Source organism: Hippopotamus amphibius, chromosome 7 (genome assembly GCF_030028045.1).
Source record: "Hippopotamus amphibius kiboko isolate mHipAmp2 chromosome 7, mHipAmp2.hap2, whole genome shotgun sequence".
Lineage (NCBI taxonomy): Eukaryota > Metazoa > Chordata > Mammalia > Artiodactyla > Hippopotamidae > Hippopotamus > Hippopotamus amphibius.
In genome coordinates, this window is record NC_080192.1 from 138463145 (window position 1) to 138484632 (window position 21488).

The 21488-nt window shown below is 43.6% G+C and overlaps 2 protein-coding genes across 3 annotated transcripts; one reads left to right on the forward strand and one right to left on the reverse strand.

Annotated features, from left to right (window-relative positions):
* Positions 1–9796: 9796 nt before the first annotated feature.
* LRATD1 (LRAT domain containing 1) lies at positions 9797–13433 on the reverse strand. 2 transcript variants are annotated; one of them, XM_057742539.1, is made up of 2 exons: positions 13205–13433; positions 9797–12204 (listed from the first exon to the last, which is right to left on the reverse strand). In XM_057742539.1, the coding sequence occupies exon 2, from the start codon at positions 12166–12168 to the stop codon at positions 11290–11292; it is 879 nt and encodes a 292-aa protein (XP_057598522.1). In that variant the 5' UTR covers positions 12169–12204; positions 13205–13433; the 3' UTR covers positions 9797–11289. The 2 variants fall into 2 exon arrangements, with proteins under 2 accessions (XP_057598522.1, XP_057598521.1); XM_057742538.1 differs by having other exon boundaries at positions 13135–13252.
* LOC130857157 (uncharacterized) lies at positions 11633–14962 on the forward strand. Its single transcript, XM_057742540.1, has 2 exons — positions 11633–12204; positions 13205–14962. Exons 1-2 carry the CDS (start codon positions 12171–12173, stop codon positions 13783–13785), a joined length of 615 nt encoding a protein of 204 aa, XP_057598523.1. The 5' UTR covers positions 11633–12170; the 3' UTR covers positions 13786–14962.
* The last annotated feature ends 6526 nt before the right edge of the window (positions 14963–21488 follow it).

The window sequence follows — 21488 nt, forward strand, 5'->3', positions numbered from 1 at the left end:
CACCCCCATTTGTACACAGGGGATGGTAAAACCTGACTGACACAGGTTGGTTGTGAGGATGACAATGGACTATGTAATCTACACTTCTCTGAGCAAATGTCAATAGTTACTCTTCTGATGATGTCAGCTTATTTGCCTCCTTAGATTCACTATTATAGACAAATTTAATATTCAGGACCTTACTGTAGGTAACGAAAGAGTCTGTGAAAGAAACAAAATCACCCTGGCTTTATAAGGTTGGAGACTTAGGATGTTATGTTAGTATTTGTTACTTAAAATTACTCTGATGGGTGGATTCTTGCTCTAAGCAACCCATATTAAATTCCAAATGTAGTCCTATTGGAAGAATAGAACTACAACATCAGCAATACTCCTTGAGGGGTCTTGTCAATTTGACAGGGTTGACAGGCAGACAAATTTAATTTATTAAAATATTCTGTATGGCATTTTTAAAAGACAAGGGGTTTTTATACTATAAATGGACTGTTTTCACAGCCTTATTAAAATAAATGCATAAAGTCAGCTGTTTTTCTTTGGAATTCATTAGCATGAGATTCAACATTTAAAGAATTGCAATCCAGTCACTGGTACTTGTACACCTGGACATTTTGGCTATTTCTCCATCTTTGTGTATAGTCTAGGATGTCTCCTTTCAAAGCAGATGAGAATTGCACGTAAGATCAAGCATTTTGCTTGTATTATGTGTTCAATTTCATGGAGATATTTACTGAAATTATTAGAAGCATTTAGAAAGCCGATGCTTTTCACCAAAGGCCACTGGAAACACCTGAGCAAATTCAAGGTTTCTTTAGACAAGAGGCTTAGCTTTGTTTTTCTTCAAAGAAATTTTATTATTTGTACTGAAAGAATATTGTCAAAGTTAATAGATTTCCTATTTTTTTTCCAAAGGTCATTTTAAAATTAAATACAATATGCTATAAATTGAAATATTTATACAGATGGTGAGCCAGCATCATTTCTTAGAGTTGTCAGTTTCCTCTCAGCAATAGTTTCATCTCAACTATTAATTCTATCTTAGCAAAATGGCCTTAATCTCGACACATTATTGCACAGTGCATCTGACAAGTGTCTTCATGCCTTCTGACATTTTGGCTATTTTTTCTCTATAGCCCACCTCATCACACAGGACTGACCGGTGGCTCTGTCTTCCTGGCTGTGGCCTTGGCCTTTCTCCTTGAGCGAGAGCTCCATTTCTCAGGTGGCCTAAGATCATCACTGCTTTGGGCCCAGCCCCACTCCAAGAAGCTCCTCATTTGCACAGTTTCTCATTAGAGAATCTGTCCTAACCCCGTGAACTAAATCTTAGGCAACCAGGGCATCAATCAATCAAAGATCTTGCCTACAAAGATGTGCTGGGAGGTGAATTAATTGGTAAATTAAATGCTAATAACCTGTCAATCTCAGTAGTTCCACAGCAAAAGGGCATTGCTTCAATATATTTAAATCTCACTTCTATAGAATTTGTAGGACCAAACACTCTAAAAATCCATTTTACATAGAAATGACAGAAGATAGTCTATTACATTTACATAACATGAAAAAGTGTCTATTTTCTCAGCTATTAATGAAGACTAAACACAATTGTGTAATTATCTTAAAAACATCATTCAGATCTTCTATTACAGTCAATGACTTTCATTTCCTGAAGTTGATGTCTACCTCCAACTGGTTCTTCCTTTGACCTTCTATGGTATTTAAAAATATATATATCTTGGTAGTGACCTCTATTCCAGGTTGTAGTGGATCGTGGCTAATAGTGTGCCTGGCTCCTTTACCAGATTGAGTGTTCGAAGTCTAGACTCTGCTTTGCCTTTACTAGGGACCGAACAGATGTTTAGAGAGTTGATCTCCCGTTAAAACATTAATTTAAAAATAGAACTCACCGTTCTTGTAGAAGAATAGTAGCTTTTGAATTAAGTTAACTGAATTCAATTAAGTCAGCATTGGTTGAGCCTCTAATATGACCAGATATTAGCTACTAAGGAACCAAAGATCAAAATGCCAAGATCCCTGCCTCAAGATTAAAATCTATTTCAGAAGGTAATCTGGTTCCCATTAACTTAAAAGAATTGTATTTGACATAGGTTAGGGGCTGAAAATTGGAATATGAAATGGGTGGAGTGAATGTTAAATGTTTGGGTAAAGAGCTACCAGAGCTCAGTGAGAAAAGATTAATTTGGCTCGCTGTTGTCAAAGTAGGGGGTGCTTCAGGAGAAGGACAGGCTTGATAGAACGCTGATACATGAACTGTGACCTAAAGGATGAGGAGGATTTTGAAATAAGGTCAAGAAGGGGGGAAGGATGTTCCACACAAATGAAACAGCATGAGCAAAGGCATAGAGAGACATGGCTTTTGGAGAGAGGTGAGTGGTTCAGCACAGATAGCGAGAATGTATGGTGATGGGTCAGGGGATGAAGCTTCAGAGTCTGGGGGCAGAGCTTGAAGGATGCCATGAAGTCTGGATTTCATCTGGTAAGTTATGGAAAGTCCTTAGAGTCTTTAAGGATGTAACACAGGCAGAACATATCTCGGCTGTCAAGCACTTATTTTGTTGGTCTGTAGAGGATGGAGTAACTATCTCTGCTCCCATCGTGTTGTGTAGACCCTGTCTCATAAAATTATACACAAATAAAACAGAAGCACAAGAGGGACACTGATTTTCAAAATCAGAATGGTGAGACTGCATAATGAAAAATTCTTGTCTTCTCTCTCCTCTGGAAATTGCTCTCTGGGCAAAAGCAATGTTTTACCATAACCCATATTTACCTGGATTTCGAATTCCAAATTAGTGATCTTTCATTCTCAAAAAGTACTCCATTCTTAAGTTTTAACACTTCTTTTCTCAACAGGATACTATGGTTTAAAATCTCAAATTAAAATGGCTTTTCTGAAGAACAGATAGCCATAACCATGACCATATTAAACACTCTATTAAATGTCCAGAGGAGCTAAGAGAATAATAATTCCCTAGAAAAGCACGGGATGCTCTTCTTCAGAGTTCCAGGGCAAATATCAAACCATATATATTTTACAAGACATTAATCGAGTTACATTTTTAGCACTCAGTTGCATTTCATGTCCTTTCAAATTATTCTAGCTCTTCAGCCACCAGGAGGTCCAAATGTCATCAAAGAAGGCTGGTTTTCCTCTGCTCCCCTCTGCTGGAATGTCAGGCGAGGGGATCCTTTTCTTCCTTCCACATGTGCTACAGGTGTATTTGCTTAGTCGTAAAATTGGGAGAGATTTTACTTCCCAAAAGGGGACCAGGACGGGGGCTTTTCAGTAGATGTTTTCTGTACTGACTGAACGTGGCCGTCGAGGACCCATTTACTAAAGTGGCCCATATGGGAAATGTCTCCTTTTCCCACCTTACAAGTCACTCTTCAGCTGCCTTCTAAATCTGCAACTCTCAAAGCTATCTCACCTGCGTGGAAATTAAATTACCAAAAGGAGAGAAATCTGTATTTCCATCGTAATGAAACTCATGAAGTTCATTCATGAAGTAATGCTTGTACAGCTATAACCAGGGCAAAGAAGACTTTTCAACTACATAAGGCTAATCTTCCATCATGTGTAGGGTAAAACAATACAATGTAGATTCCTCATAATTTTGGCTTATTTTCTAAACAGAAATGAATTTTGTACTGAATGGTTCTCATGGAGAAGTACGTATAAGTGAATAGGTGTTTATGTCCCATTCCTCCTGTGGTTTGGCTCAAAGGGAGCTGGTGGGGCGGATGCTCACATACTTATGGAGGAACCAACTCTCCTCCCTTCCCCACTTCTTCCATTCATCCAACAGACTCTAACTGAGTGCCTACTGTAAAAGCTTGACTTTGCAACTGCAAGAAAAAGTAAGTCCCAGGGCCTTCTCTAACAGAGCTCAGTGCAGGGAGAGACAGGGGTAAAGGATATTTATAGTCCAGGCAAATGTGCGGGAGCTGTAAGTAAATTAAGTGGGAAAACACAGAAGGAAATTATGAAGACCGTGCTAGGGACTTCCTAGGTGGCACAGTGGGTAAGAATCCACCTGCCAATGCAGGGGACACGGATTCAATCCCTGCCCCAGGAAGATACCACATGTTGCAGAGCAACTAAGCCCATGCGCCACAACTATTAAGCCTGCACTCTAGAGCCCAGGAGCCACAACTGTTGAGCCCATGTGCTGCAACGACTGAAGCCCATGCACCTAGAGCCCGTGCTCTACAACAAGAGAAGCTACCATAATGAGAAGGCCACACACCACAATGAAGCGTAGCCCCTGCTTGCCGCAACTAGAGAAAGCCCGTGTGCAGCAACAAAGACCCAAAACAACCAATAAAATAAATAAATAAATTTATGAAGACGATGCTAAGGGCAGTTTAGATAGACCAGGATGGCTGAATAAGGGTTTTCCATTCAGGAATCAAGAATGGCCATTAGGTAAAGGGGAACCATGTAGAAAATCATGGAAGAATGAACAAACACTCCATGTCCCGTAAAATCCTGCGAGTTGAGAGAAATACATCTGGTTGTACACAGGGGTCAGACCATGGAGCACGCTGACTGCCCCCTAGGACCCTGGCCTTTATCTTGTGAGCAATGGGTCTGTATTGAGAAAGATCACTATGACTGCAGGTGTTTGGATAGAGGAACCAGGGAGAGAGAGACAGGTGAGGAAGCTATGAAATAGCCAGGTGCGAGGTGAGGACCCAGATTGGGATAAGTAGCAGGTGGGATTAAAAACAGTGGTGTGGAGTATTTCTGATTGTACCTGGGAAAGTATTCATCATACCCCAAGATAAAGGATGGTGTGTCCTATACATATAATCAAAAGGGTAGAAGAATAGAGACAGGAAACACTACCCCATCTCCACACGTACGCACAGCCAAGTCTCTCAGTGACTAAGGAGCCTGTGACCTCTTCCTTCTGAGGCTTTTCCTGGACTGTATGCTCGTTCCTGGACCTGAATCTGTCTTTGGCCATAAAGACACATGAGCAATCTGATAAGACTTTCATGATGTGGGTAGGAGTTGTGTCCTTAGTTTGTCAGCTCTAAAAACGCAGGGGCCTCTGTCTTCTTAGAGATGGTGAGGTCTTGAGGTCTTCTCTGAGTAGGGTTGCCAGATAATATATTGGACAGGAAGTTTTGTTTGGATTTCAGATAAACAGATCATTTTTAGTATAATTATCTCCCAAGTAGTACATGGAACATACTTATACTAAAATGATTATTCCGTTTTTATCTGAAATTCAGAAGTAATTGAGTGGCCTGTAGTTTTATTTGCAAAATGGGGCAGCCTTATCCTTGACCTTAGCCTCTCTCTGGCTCAGACCCTGGGCAGTGTTTACTGAGAGGCAGTAAAGTGTGTGCTGTTAGAAGTTGGGAGATGCTTTACAAAGTCATTGCCAAATCTGCTAATTCCCTGGGAGAATCTGAAACCTAAAAACAGTGGGCTTGGCACTGAGCAAAGAGCTGGTGTGTCGTGGGACTGTTGGAGGGAAAAGTGATTGAATTTTAGAATAATCACTGATTTGTTAAAGCAAATATCAGTATACTTATAATAAAGAAGCCCTCAAGTTTCCCATTGTGGCCTGTGTAGAACATTAATGTCTGTTTCACAGATCGATGGCAAGAATTTCCTTAGGAAGCATACAAGCAGTAGCCTTATATGATCTTTTCTATTTTTTTGAACACTGAATGTATTATAGCTCAAATTAACTTCTGAAGCATTTATTTTATGCTTAAAATTTAAGATATTGGTTCTATCCACACCTAATATTTTACGAGCCTCTCGCCTTTGAACCAAATTAAGCTCAGAACTCATTTTCACATTAAAAAAAATGATTGGATTATAAAAGCCAATGGGCATAGCAATTATTTGAAAGTGTTAATATATGAGTTATGTTTATTTAGAAAAACACCCATGACCAAACTCCATCAAATCTAATTTTCCCAGAGAGTTAAGCTAACAATCTTGTAGGTTGCTCCCTGCACATTTGAAGAAGGTTTTCAGCAAGAGCTTCAATAATAAGCTTCCTTCTGAAGGAATAATCTCGTGATTTCATGTGAGAAAAATCTCTTCTTGAGGTAAATGAGAGATGAAGTTGTGGAAGTTTTTGTCAGAATTATTATTTTGTTTTCCGCTTTTCAAGCAAATGATAGGAGAACATTTTCTCTTTGTATTCCCTGATAGCTTTATTTTTTTTTCTTAGAAGCAAACATATGCACAATACCCTTTAACTGAAATCAGCCTTACGCCTCATAAATTATATTTCCGTGAGCCTTCTGAGGTGGGAAACCCCTCCAATTTCAGTGAAAGAAATTTATGTTCCCCTTACAGACAAGCCAAGTGGTGGGATTTCTGGTTCTCCCTAGTGATCAAGTATCACTGAGAACTATGTAAGGTAGAGAAATGCCACAGTCTTGTGTTTACTGAGCACCTACTATGTGCAGAGCCTACAGTATAGGGAACTGCTCATCTGAGTGCTGCCAATGAATGCAATAATCACAAAACTCACCTACAATAAGGGCAGGGAAGACTATTTTTCCTTTTCCCCAACATATTCAAATACTTTAATCTCTTACATGGCAGGTTCAAACAAGGTAAACATACAACCTATGAGTTATGAAATCAGAGATTTTATAAACTATGAAATGGTTGGAAAATAAGATCTTAGCTTTTCTGTCTTCAGTTCGAATGGAGAACAGGTATCCCCTGTTGAAAAACTTATGAGCTTATTTTATCATCTCATAACCTCTCCACTTCATCTTGTATCTTCTTTGCGATTATTTTCTAATCTTTATAGCTTTCCTTTGAATCTTGTCGGTTTTAGAGAAACAAGGAACATAGTCTTCTAAGAGGGAGACTAAAACAAACGGCAGCTCCCACATTTTCTTCTCTCTGTTTATGCTTCGTTTTCAGCAGAGCTGCCTTCCTGTCCCAGTTACTCCTTAGCTATTTTGCACCCTATTTTCCTCCTGTTCTTGTAGATCTCAAGTACCTCTCCATTTTGTTTTTAGTTTGCATGTATGTGTGTGTATATATATCTGTATCTCTGAATAAAGTCACAATTACTAGCTATAGGTAGAAATGTATTTATATATATGTGTACACGCACATTTGCATATATGATACATGTAAATTATTATATATGTATGTATACATACATATATGTGAATAAGGATTATATATGTGTATATATACACACACACACACACATATTCTGCTAATAGCTAGCAATAGTCAACAAAAATATTGAGTTGGGTCTCAGACAACTATTTTCTAAACGTAGTTTTTAATGTTTGCAGAAATTTGAAAGCCTGTGTTTTTCACTTGCAGACCCTTTATGCACATGGCAAACCCTCTCTGAAAGGCACACCTAACTAGATTCCCTTCCTTTGTCTAAAAAAGAGAAAGAATGCTTTAAAAATAGATGTGTAGATAGAAGTAAATAAGATAGCTCTATTATGTTTGTGCAATTAGTATTAATTTCACTGAAATTTGACCCTGCTCTGTTTAGGAGATACCAAAGACACTGAATTCTTAGGGCTGTTGAAAGCACACACACAACATAATCAACAAGGTACTGTTCAAAAACTGTTAGGATAAACGGATTACTTCGGTGATTCTTTTGTAAACACTAGTAGCATGCTTTTCTGGAAAAAAATTATTATTCAAACAAAAGTGTTCACCATAGAAACATGACACAAAGAGGAAGATAAACATCAAAATTTTGAAAATCTAGTAAAATCAGGTAACATCATTGAACTTACAGCTGCTTCTGTGTTTGATGTTCTAATTTGGCACAAGTGTTTTCTAACTTTAAGTGACTTGATGTTACTGCTTCATTTAATAAAATACAGTCATGACAGGCATTTAAATTTTTAAATATTGAGGAACTTTATACATATCTATTTGGCTCATTAATATACTTTTAATTTTTTAAAAAAAGAAATGCAATACATATAACTTCTACAGGATTTTGTTTTTTATTTATACAAAGATATACTTTGAGAATAACAGTATTTCAGGACTGGTTTTGTTTAAAGTAAGCCTAGCCTCCCTTCTCCCCATTCCACCTCCTTTTTTTTTTTTTTAAATTACCAAATGTGTAGCAAAGCACTCCTTGAAGTAAAAATATTCATCTCTTTTTTCAGTAGTTTTCTTTTCAGAATCACCTTTTGAAAGTGGAGAAAGAATAGGGGTCTAAGGATAGTTTTCTTCTAAACCACATCACTGACAGGACCAACCACCAGCTCGGCCACACTCAACGTCATGAAAGTTACTATGAAGCTCTGTTCTCTTGAGGATAACGAAAACCCAAACTAGATTCCTGATTTCTATTAAAACGTCAGGAGGCTTTTGGCTTAATTTCCATAACTCTGATAACATCCAGAGATAGTCTATTCACTCATAATAAAAATCGAATCTGCTTATTTCATCTTCCAAGAGAACCTCCACCTTCTGGTGTCATTCCCATTATTAAGAATGTCCTAAAAATAGGCACATTTTCCAGCATAAAACTATTAGATAATATCTTGATAATAGTCTCTTCATGCTGCACGAGGATTAGAATTATTCTGCCTCTGGTTATTATTAACAATGACCAACAGATAATAAATAACTATTTCAGGAGTAATATAAGGAATATACAGACCTTTCAAGTTCCCTTTGTAACTAGTGTTTTTCTCTTGTGAATTTGTAGAAGTATCATCATCAACCCAATCCCTAATAGACCAATATAGTCGTGAGTGCTACTTTGGCTGCCAAACTCTTATTTTTATTGCTAATCTAGTCTCAGCAAGTATCAAGCTAAGCACTTCCTCTGTTACAGTGACCGTCTTAGTAAGAGCAAAATCAGATTATATGCCATCAGAGGAAATCTCAGTATAAAGTGTAAGAGACCATTCATTTCTTTTGCTAAAATCCCACCCTCTGAGTGAAAGGTGGAAGACAAAATGTCAAGAAGCAGTCCTGTTGGCACGAGTTCTTAGGGTGGTATTTAATACAGCAGAGAGCCAAGATACAGTAGGAGGACACAGTAAAGAACATGGGCTGTGTAGATACAATAAAGAATTTCGGTTTAGGATCCAACATCTGTTATTTGAAAGGGGAATAAGTTGGGAAATAAATGATTTTCAGTTCTTCATACATGCAAACGTAAGTTCGTTATTACAAAAGTTTTGCTGTTGTATGTGCTGAAAGAAAAGCATAGGCATTTAAACATTTTTCAAAAAATAAATCACTCAATAGGCTTAAGAAAAATACTCTAGTTCATAGTTCATTGAACTGACCTTTTGATACAAGATCAGGGAATGAATCCAGTCTGAAAACCAAAAAACAAAACAGGGATGAATCATTTTACCATGAAAAAAAAAAAAAAGGCATTTCCAGTCTCAGCTAACCTCCCCACTAGTTTTTATTGCATTATTTTTGAAATGCCAAGAAACTGGCTTTGGCCACAATATTTTCTGTCCAACTAAATCACGGCTGTCAGTATGTGATTGCTTGCAACGATTAGCTAAACATCGTTATTTGACAAATTTCCCTGGAAGGGACGTAGATACTAGAGATGTCTAACACACACTGAATCAAGTAACATTTAATCAGCTGGGACTGCAGCACAGGGAGAGAAGTCCTTACCCAAGGAAAGGGTTTCAGACAGCCTTAAATTTTTGTAAAATCATATGTTTCTCCTGATCCTAGAAGTTCTTTCCGGTTTTCAGGAATGAATTGTGGGACTGGCTAAAGAGGCGGGGGGAAGCCAGGAGCTCTACATTAGTTTTTTAAGAAGATCAGGGAGAGAGGAAGAAAAATAGAAATGCAGATGTGGAATGGCAGTGGTATACAGCATGGAGAAATTAACAGCATGGAACCTGCTAGCAATTTCCACCGAAGAATCAAACCCCTAACTGAGGGAAATTCAGCACAGTATACACATCGATTAACAACTCCACCATTACTAGGGCTACTGTTAAAGCCAAAAAAAAAAAATTAACTACAACATTCGAAAACAGAATTCTCATAAGGTTTGAGAAAAATAGATCGAAAAGGCAATGTTAGCTAAGCTCTTAGCTACATCCACTCTTAATGGCCCCCCAGTATTTAAACTATCATGGATTAAAGCCATGAAAATAAAAATTTCAATTTGAAATTTTATTAGCATGTTGCTAAAATGGTCAATAAAAACATCAACACGATAGGCTTTGTTGACATAGTTGGAAAATTGCTCTCTCGATTTTAAAACTTTATTTCCACTTCCCCACCTTCTGAGATTTCTGTGTTAGGAAAAGCCAAACTAAATACACTGGCTATGGCGTTGTAATAATGCTGGTTTCTGGAATGTTGCCATGTCTTCCCCCTCCCTCTCCTCCAACCCCTTTAAAAATGTGGTTATTTTTGAAACGCAGCCCAAGGAGGGAGCCATGTAGGGTTGAGAATAAGCGCCCTCTTCACAAATTCAAGTTCGCAGACACCTGGTGAACCTTCTCCTTGCCGCGGGGCGGGGCCGGCTCTCCTCACCAAATTAGCTGCGCCATTATCCTCCAGGGACCGGGAAGGCATCCCTTCTGCCAGCGAGGGAGACTCACAGGCAAATGCGGGTGGGGAGTGGCGTTCGCTTCCCTCGGTGGAAAGAACGGGAAGCAAACACTGTCTAGCTTAGCCCGGAGCCTGGGATACAATGTCAGGAGACCGGGGGCTGGAGAGCTGGAAAAGTCCCGGGCAGCCAAGGGATAACCCGGAGTCCCTAAGTGCTCTGTTGTGGAATTATTCACAAGTGCATAAGGGACAGGCTCGATTTCTTGGAAATCCTGCAATCTGGGGACACATCCATAGCGGAGCTGAACCGTGCCCTAAAAAGATCAATTCTCACCACCCACCCGTCTGTGTGTGCACGTTTGGGGCGGTGATGGTCCCTTTCTAGCAGGTTGGGTGGTAGTCACTGACCAGTGACTCCTGAGGGAGGCCTTGTCCCTGCTCCCCTCGGCCCATTCTCCTCTCCCCATTTACAACTCAAGGGGAAAGCGCACGCTCGGTCTCCCAACGTTATCACCACCACTGGGGGGGATCTCAGCCGGGCGCGCACGGCCCTTTCAGTCCCGGGGCCAGTTCCTGGGACTTCCGGCCACTTGCCTGAGAGGTGCGAGGCTGCAGCCTGGCAAGAGCCGATGCCGGCGGCCACTCAAGGGGGGCGGGGGTGGTGAATCGCCGGCCTGGAAGCCTGGGTGCGGGGGAGGGAGCGGGGCACGAGGAGGCTGGAGGGGCGCGCGGCTCCCCGGGGGCTACTCCTTGTCGTCCACGAGGTCGGCGAGCTCCTGGAGCACACGCAGGCGGCCGCTGGCGTCGATGCGGCGCTTCTCGCGGATGAGGTCTTCCAGGCTGTGAAACCTGGCCGTGTGCACCTTGTTCTCACCCAGGTGCACCTTGAGATAGTACTGCTGCTGCGGGGGCTGCGTGCCGGCCGGCACCTCCCCTCCCGCCTTGAACTCCCGCTTGCCGAAGCGGCACCAAGCGGCGAAGCTCTCCGAGTTCGTCCAGCAGATCTCCTCGCTCTTGAGGCCCAGGTGGCCGCAGGCGTTCTGCACCACCAGCTCGGCCACCAGCGGGCGGTAGCGGTACCAGCTATTCACCACCCGGCCCACGTTGGCCGCGCCCGCCTCGTAGAGGCTGTCCTGGCGGATCTCGCCTTGGTGCAGGTGGATGACCTGCCCGCCGCCCACGTAGACGGCCCAGTGCGGGGAGGGCGCGGGCGGCTCCCGCGCGGGCTGCAGCCACAGCAGCTCCAGCAGGTCGCCGGGCTCGCAGAGCGCGGGCAGCGCGGTGACCGCGTAGACGCTCAGGTCGGCGCCCTGAGGGCCGCCGCTCACTTTGGAAAAGATGCATTCCTGGCCCCGAAAGGCGGAGAACTGAGTTTCGTTGAGGACCAGCTGGTGCAGCAGGTGGTGGTGGTGGCGGCTGGGGCTCTCCGGGCAGGGAGCGCAGCCCGGGGGGGCCTTCACGCCAAACTTGTCGGGCTGGCCGCGTTCGTCCAGGTCCTCCTCCTCATCCGAGAAGAAGTAGGCGACCCCGACCCGCAGCTCGTCCTTCTCGATCCCCGACGGGTCCCCGGTGGGCAACTCGCTGTAGTTGAGGTGGGTGATGCGGTCCAGTTGGTTGCCCATCAATGACGCGGCGAGGCGAGGGCCAGGAGCGGGGATCTGCGGAAGCACAGGCGACGCAGAGACAGGATCAGAGTCGGGCTGCCCCTCCCCAGGACGAGCAGTGCCCCTGGGACCTGGCCGCCCGCGCGCCTGTACTGGAGTCGACCGCCCAGCCCAGTCCTCCTTGCCTACCCGGGGCCAGGACCGGCACAGAAGCCACCAGTCCGGAGGGCGAGAGCGGACGCCACCAGACAGCCTCGTACCCTGTATAGGAACCTGGTCCAACTCCCACAAGAGAAAAAGCAGGAGGGCTGGAGGGCGTGCGCGGTCCCAGTGCGCGGTCCCAGTGGGAAGGACAGAGCGGGTTGTGGCCGCGTGGGAGTCAGGACACCCAGGAAAGGACACAGGGGCGAGTTGGAAGAAAGAAGGGGCGCCTTGGGCCCCAGAGCTGGGAGCGAGATGCGCTCACATTTCAGCCCCCAGCCTCCCCAGCCCACCTCTCAGTTTCACACTAGGTCCATACTCCTCCCCGACAGCGCCCCGCACAATGACAATCGGACACATTCACAGGCACCCACTTGACACCAGCAAAATTTTGCACACTTGGAGTCAAGACACTGACAGACTGGCACACTGGTGTGATAATGTCACATACACACACAATGACAAACCTTCGCGACGACACACTCAGACCCCCACATTCGTACACAATTCCAATCCCACGCTTGCACGCTCGCCAGTGCACGTACACCCACGCACCCGGGCACACCTGCCCACACAGGCAGGTGCACTCTGCCCCTTAGTTCTCTTGCCTTCTCCCCAGCGGAGCCAATCTGGCCGCGCCAGGGCGAGGCTGCTCTGTCTAAAATAAGCTAACAAAGAGCCAAGGGAAGAATGGGGGAAGCCAGTGCGGTGTATGTGTGCGGGTGTGCATGTGGGTTGTGTAGCGAGGTCCACTTTCAGCCAAAAGACCCCTCTCCCTCCTACCCGGCACAGGATCCAAACAATCGGACGAAGAAAACACGTTTCCAAGGCAAAGAAAGCCGCCTCTTCGTACCCGTGATTTCCCTGCTCCCGAAACCCCAAACTCCTTTAAAGTCTCCTGGTCCCCATGCGTGCTGCGGAGGCGGCGGTGACGAGCGGGTCCGGGGCGGCGCGTGGGGCTGCGGCTCCGCTCTGCCCCGCGCGGATCGGTGCGGTGCGGTCCCCGCCGCGGTGCCCGTGCGCCTGCAGATCCGCGCTGGCAGGGGGGCCTGCTCCACCTGGGCAGTCCCGACTCCGTTCTGGTTTCCTATAGCCCAGCAGACGACTCTAAGTAGCCCGAGCAGCTGGTTCCAGGGCCCGCCCCGGGACGCGCTCATTGGTTGGGACGGATGCCCAGGCCTCGTCAATCTCCGCCGGAGGGGGAGGGGAGAAGGGGCGGGTCTTCAGCGCGCGCTCCGCCCCGCCCCGCCCCGCCCCGCCCCGCCCTGGCCCCGCGCACCGGAGCGCGCGCCGCCCACGGGAGCGAGGTGTGAGCGCCGGCCGGGAGCGCGCGAGGGGCTGGGCGCTTCCGCCCAGCGGCTGCTCCTACCGTTCGTAACTGAGCGCACCGTCCGGCCGCGTTGTCTGTTCCCGCAGAACAGACGCCAGCGATGAAGCTGAGTCTGAGGGTGGAGAAGAATTCCCAGGGCATCCTGAGCATTTTGCGCGGCCCAGGGCGGGTAACGACATGGTCGGGGGCAGGCACCTGGGACCCTGCTGGGGACCCCTGAGCCTGGGTTCCTGACTGCCCCTGGGCTGGCCTTCGGCGCACAGACCTTTTCGTGCCGGGCACTGATGCCTTTGAAATCGTGCCTGCGATGTCCGGTTCCTCTCGTTTGACGGGTGTGAAGCTGCCGACGCAGCACTGGCGCCTGGTTTAAATGGAGCGCGGTGTCAAATGCGAATGAAAAGTCGGAGCCTTGACCAACCTCCTCCCTGACTGGGCCTGAGTTTGGCCTCCAACTAATCGTCTATGAAGTGGGCGCATCACGAATGCCGACAGTGGGACATAATCTTGTTTTCCAACCCCCAGAACTGCCATTGCTAAGAGATTTTTGTTTGGCTTCGTGGGAGAAGGGTGTCCAGCAGTAATTAATGATTGCATTTCTGGGTGGAAATTTAATGAATGTGCTCTGGGTATTGGATGCTGAAAGGTGACTTTCATACATGTGAAATTTTACATCAACAGTTTAAAAAGCTTATAAGGTTAAGTCTTGAAGAGTTCTTAGACATCAATTCTGCTCTCAAGGCTGGGCTCCAGCAGCTTCTTGAGGAGCCTATTCTCTTTACCGAGGGCGAATTGGGTGCTTTCTCTCTGTTTCCCTTTGGCAGCTGGTACAAACTCTTAGCGCTCTCATCCCGTTTCATTACAAACCTCTGTTGACTTTCCTCCTCTTTACAAAGTGAATGCCTTGAGGACTGACTTGTGTGCTACACAACCTTGTATTCTGGGCCTTTTTAACAATACAGGTGTAGAACGGGTTTCATCAGCAACAATGAAAATGAAAGCATTCAACATGTATTGACCACTGCAAATTGCTAGGCACTATGCTTAGAGGTTTAAATAAATGACTTAATCTTCCTGCCTGTGTAGGGGATTCACTAATATATGCATTGCAACAAATGAGAAACTGAGGCCCAAATACCAGCACCAGCAATCTATCCAGGGTCTATGGGATTTCAGGACCAGTCTTTTTTAACCTGGCTCTACTGTTTGTTGAATGAATAAAATTGTGTTGCATAAGGTAAGAAAACTGGTGTTCCGGAGAAGTTAGCTGATTGGCCCCAGGTTACATGAGGACTGATACATTTTATAAAATATTTTTTGATAGATGATTCTGCTTAAATATTTTCAAATTTCAGAGTCTCCAGTTCATGTTTGCTTTCTGAAGGTCTCTGTATATCCCACGGCCTCCAAATACAGTGATTTATCAAATTAGATGCTTAATAAGTATTGTTGGAAAAAATGGTTTTAAAATGACCATCCGTATACATTTGATGTGCATAAATTTGGCCACTGCCCATGTGCAAGTTATGAGAATACTAGTTGCCATCCTTGGAACTGACCACAGCTTGTGACGATTTTTTATACTTGCTATAAGTAGTAAACAACTCATTTTGGCCCTGAAGTCAAAAGAATTGAGCAAGTGGTTTCGGAGATTAAAAGTGAGTTAATGGCCTGGTTATAAACTGGACTTCAGGGATCTCTGGGAGCAGTATCTGAAGAGTTCATTACTGGCGTCTGAGAGAAACTCATTGAAAGTAGCTCAGGGCTTGACACTGAAAAACTTTATCCTCTGTCCATCCTGAGATCAAATCCTGCGCACAAATATTTGCATGGAATGCTGTGTTCTGTTTTACCTGTCCTAATCCGCACTGCTCTGGACTACAGAGTAAGCAGGCTGCTCTTCTTTGCTTAATTTCCCCTCATTCAAAAAGATAATTAACATAAAATGTTGTCAGGGCTTTGAGATACAGTGCCAATAGTTTGAAATATCAATATGCAATATTTTTAATCTCCTGTCCATCCCCTCCCCCGCCAGGATAAAAGATTTACTGCTTTAGTCATCACAAAGGAGAATAAATGCCCTGAGAATCCCCCTCTGCCCTGTGGGTCCTGTGAAATAGAAGGCAGAGAACACATTAACTCTCTGAGGCATGGGGAAAAAAGAACTGAAGGTAAACTGAGAAAAATGCCTCTACTAGTTTTGGCCTTTTGGCAATTAGAAGGATAGTAAAGTAAGAAATAGACCAATCGGATATCTATGTTAGAAAACTCAGTTTTTATTTTCATCACAAATTATTGTTTGCTAATCATTTTGTCTATTATTTCTTACTCCATCCTGCCTTCTTTCACACTGAGGATATACAGTATCACCATAGGCAGAATACAGTCATCAAAAGAGCAGACTTAAGAAGCCAACTACTGTAGTTTGAATTCTAGTTCAACATTTTGGCTCTGGCTCAGTTTCTTCATCTGAGGATAAAATATCATCTATCTTACTGAGTTGTTGTGAGTTCATGCAGGCAAGTATGCTTGGTACATAGTAAGCTTTCAATCAGTGCTACCTATTATTATTATTTCTGTTGTTATTGTTGTTGGAAGAGGACAGAGAGGTGAGGGTCCCATGTCCTACTTGTTATGATAACTGTTCAGTTCTGTCTCTCCTTTGCCCTAGGCAAAAGTTAACCCTAGATGAAGTGTCCAAGGCTGTGCCTGGCCAGGGAGTGGCCCTGCTTCTGTCTTAAGGTGGTGAGAGCTCTGTCTATTCTGATACTAATTCAAATTCTACAATTCTGTGTAGATTTCTGTGTGTGAGCCCTGGGGCTGATTACATCCTGTATCCCACAGTATTTTGAATTGTTTTTAAATGAATACTTCATGGTGTGAGGAATATGTATGGACAATGGTAAACAGAGGAGTGATTAGCAGCCAATTATACGCATGTTACCTTTTCTATTGGTGCCATCTGGTGTATTGTCCTCCTCCTTTTCCTCTTGGTTCCTTCTGTAGCACTGTATGAAAGACCTTCTCCCAAATTTCACTGACCAGGTCCTTGGCTCAAACTGTTATCATTTAAAATTGGCCCTGTAGGTAGGGGTTCAGAAGGAATATTCATTCTCTTCATCTGCTTTATATCATTGCTTGCTAAAAATGTTTTTTCTGCTTTTAATTGTATGCCCGTGTTTCTTTTTTCACACCTCAAAAAGCTACAGAAGTTTCTGGAAGAAAACTTTAGTGAGCAGGGGGGGTTTATATAACTCAGAAAGACAGTAACCTCTCAGGAGATAAAAATGTCTGCTCCTCTTTGCATGTAAAAACTTAAGAGAGTTGTCATTTGTTATTGTGATTGCACCAAAATTAGAGGTAGCAGTAAATAATCACATTCTCTTGAAGTTACACATTTTATCTGTATTCCCTCTAGGATATAAGATGAATGAGGTCAGGAATGTTATCTATTTTACTCATTTTATCTTTGTAGTACAAGCACAATGCCTGGCATATGGTATACACTTAATACATATTTGTTAAATCCATACAGAACAAATGAATGAATGAATCTAGATTACTTTCAGCTATAATGTCTTTATGATTATCTATTTTATTATTTTATTATATGAACCTACAGTTCTTTAGTTCAACAATTTTAAGCAGAATGTATTTCAAACATACACAAGTATTGTTCAATATAGCTGCCTATTTTATCATATACTCTATTTTAGCATTTAACCTTTAAGGAACTGTCCCTTTCCCTGTCCTTGACTGCCTTAGGCAGTCAGCATACTCATCCTGATATCTTATAAAGAACACTCTGTACCCATCTGGGGCAGAGCACTACAATGGCTCCACCAACCCCATTTATTTTCTTCTGGGCACACAGCTGAAGGACATGTCCCCCTGTTAATGTGCCCTTAGGTGGGTACCATGTGATGGAGTCTGGCCAATGGAATGTGGGTGGAAGTTTAATAGGCCACTGACAACCTTGGCCCCAGAAGCTGAAACCATGACCATGACCTCCTATACACTTTCTTTCCCCATTTGCCCATATGTAGAGGATTCATGGTAGAACTCCAAGGCTCTGAAAGTGGAGACACTGCTAGTGGAGACACTGCCAGGTTCCTCAATGACTGTCTGCATTGCATTGTGACATGAGGGAGAAATAAATCTTAATGAGTTAAGCCACCAGAAAGCATTGTGGCTATTTGTAACAGCAGTTAGCCTGTCCTGATAGGTATCTCTCCTTTATTTTAGACCTATGTCAGAACACCAAATATCCCATCCTACCCCCCCCTCCCTTTCTCTCTTAGTGCCTGTTCTCACTGGTAAGGTGAGTTTCCATTAATAGGATTCCTGCCAGGTCATAGCACATTCACATCACCCAGATTTTAAAGAAATCAACAATGGATGCATTTGTAGTACCTTCTAGGTACCACCCCATGTCTCCCTACTATTTTTTTTTTTTCTCTAAATTTCCATTAGCTTCATTGTGACTAACTTACCTATCTTTCTAAATATCTTACCTGCCTTCTACTTTTTTTGGACCACAAAAGTGGCGGCTAAGACTAAAGAGATTCCTAGTGACCTGCTTCCCCTTAACCTCTTTGCATGCACTGGCACTCTGACTATCCATTTCTTCTTAAGTGACCTCTTACAAGTTTGGCTTCTACATTTTCCCATTTTCTTAGTTCCTTCCTGTAATTGGATGTTCTCATTAAAGTATTTTTGTGGGTTCTCATTATTTTGCCATTAAAGACTCACGAGTGTTCCCTGGGTAAAACCTTCAGCACTGTGGATTTAGCATTTTGCTGGACATAGATTTTACAAAGATGTCTCAGCCCAGTGTTAATCTCTCCACTGTATTCTCTCCAGATTTTAGGAGAGTGCATGCCTTTTGCCTGTGTCCACTTCTGCATGATCGTGATAGTGGTGGTGGAGCTCTGGGTAGCCCTGGGTCACTTTTACACACATGCTGCTAGCTCTGCCACCTGTCTAGAATGTTTTTCCCTGCCTTCCTCATCTAGCTTTCACTCAAAATTTGTAATGCCTTCAAGCCTCTCCCATTTATCTGTCCCCTCACCATTCTAATTGAGACCATCTTTTATGCTCCCATAGTACCATGGACGTATTGGTCACAAGATGTGTCAAATATGTCGAAACACTTATGAAACCAAATTTGTATCATTGGTTGATTTTCTTCTCTTTCTTCTTTAACAGACTAAGAATTATTTGAGGAAAAGCCCCAAATCTAGTTCAAATCTGTAGTCTCTTTGCCAAGCATGGGGTTTGGTGCCTAGTGGATACTCAATAGATACACCTTGTCTGGATCAGTGCCTGCATGAACAATGGTCACTGCCTCATTTACTGAGCTAGCAGTGTTGCAGTTTTCACTGTACTCGGACACCTGTCACATGTTCTAAATTAGATGATGTGCAAGAAGGTTTGCTCTGTAATATACAGCATTGGGTTTCCAAATGGTCCTCTGACATCATGTGGGCCGCTGAACAGGATCTGTTCCAGATGTAGTGAAACTTAATCTCAGGATGGGCCCTAGGGATCTGTATTTTAAACAGTCTCCCCAAGCATTCTAGATGCAGCAGAGTAATTACTGATCAAGTTCTACTCAAATGTAAGAAATTATTCTCATTCTCTTGGGACAGTCATTGAAGCACTTAATAAATACTTGGAATTAAGTTCTCTAGACATTCTGTGGTCCATTTCTAACAGAAGCAAGCCTCATTTTAGACTGCTCATACTAAGCTGATAAATGTATATATTTTCATTCAAAGGTGTGTGAAATCAAGTGGTTTTTTAAAAAAATTTATGTTGTAGTCATGGGGCAGAGCTGAGGATTTCTCTCCCTTTTCTGTTGTTTGAACTCCTGTGCTCCGGTCTGCTGTGCTAATAGGCTGTGCTTAGAGCAGAAACCTGAGTGAGCAAGGAAACTCTGCTCCCAGGTGGTACATTCCTAGGTTGGCTGCTGATTGATTGATTGATTGATTGATTGATGAAAATCCTGGTTTACTTTTTGTGTTGCTTCTGAATTCCCCTCTGGTTACTGTTCCTTTTCTGGCCCCTTCCTCTCAAAGACCAGTTCATCACCCTGGGCCCTGAATGCCATCCCCTCGTACCTCACTTTTTCACCTCTTCTCTTTGCCTTCATTTATAAGCTTACCTATTCTACTAGCTCCTTCCCACTGCATATAAACACTTTTGTCTCTTGCATCTTAAGAACATCTCTTGACTACACATCTGCCTTGAGATGTACTCCTATCTTGAAAGAATTGTCAATACACCTTTACCCCACTCCACCACAGGCTCTCTTCTGCACCCTCACTCCACTGAGCAGCTCACACCAGAAAGACCAGTGATCCATTGGTATTGAACCTGATGGATACTTTTGGGTTCTTGCCTTACTTGGTTTCCCAGAAGCAGGTGATGCAGCTGACAACTTCCTCCTTATTGACATAAGTTCTCTACCTTTCCACTGCATGTGCTCTCCTGGTTTTCCTACAGGTTCTCTGGCTGTTCCTTTTACTATGTTTTGTGGGTCCAACTTGTCCTTTCAATACTGATTTTCTTCAGAATTCTCTTCCCAGCTTCTCTTCCCAATGTGTTCTCATCCTGTGATCTTGTCTTCTGCTTTGACTTTCTTCATCTTTCCATGTTCTGACTCCCAAATGGAATCTCCAGGCTCCACCTCTCTCCTGAATGGCAAATCCAAATACCCAATAGCCTAGAAAACTTGACCCTATGGCTGTCCCACAGACACCAAAAGGGCAGGATGTCCCAAGCTGGGCGTAGCCTTTATCTGGAAACGTGCTTGCCCTTGGGTCTTTCCTTTTGTGGACAGGCACCATAGCCCTCCTGTTTTTTTGAGCCAGTGCCTGGGCATCATCTATCACTTTCCCTTATCCCCAGGCCACATGGGACCATGCCACCTCCTGCCGTTTCTCCCATGTGAACATCTCTCATCTTTCCTCTTTAGTCTAATTCTGCTGCTGGCAGAAGTCCTAGTCACCAGAAACTCCTATCTAACTCACTGCTAGTCATCTCCCACAGTGTAACCAGAGCGATCTCTCTTTTTTTAAATTTTCATTTTATATTGGAGTATAGTTGATTAACAATGTTGTGTTCGTTTCAGGTGTACAGCAAAGTGATTCAGTTATACATATATGTGTATCTATTCTTTTTCGAATTATTTTCCCATTTAGGTTATTACAGAATATTGAGCAGAGCTCCCTGTGCTCTACCGTAGGTCAGAGTGATTTCTAAAGTGCACATTTGGGGGGTGCGTCCCCTGCGTGACTTTCCCTCCATGCCGCAGTAACTCTCCATTGACTTTAGGAAAGCATCCAGAGTCCGTGTGGCGGCTTCAAGATCCACCCTTTCTTGCTGCGCTGCCTTGTCTTTTGCTCCTTGCCCTCTCGCATCTTGCTTCAGCTTTCCCCATCCAGCTTGTTTGTTTTTACCTTGTCCTCTGCTTCATTGCTCTTTCTTATGTTACTGTTTCTATTCCCTCTGCTAAGATTCTCTTCTCCAATCTCCCCCTGGCAAGAAAGTTTTTTAGGTTTCACTTCCTCCTGGTGGCTAACTTACCACACCTGCCTTAGATTTCGTTCATGATACACGCTGGTCTTTCTCGATGATCTTGACACTGCCTAGTTATTTATCTATGTCTATGAGCTCTTTAAAAGGAGGAACTGTATCTGTATGTTTCCACCAGTATCCGCATCACCTCATTCTTTCCATGCTGCAAGGTGGAGGTTTAATGCATAGGTGTTGAATAGAATTGAATGGATAGTGATAGCTCTTGGGA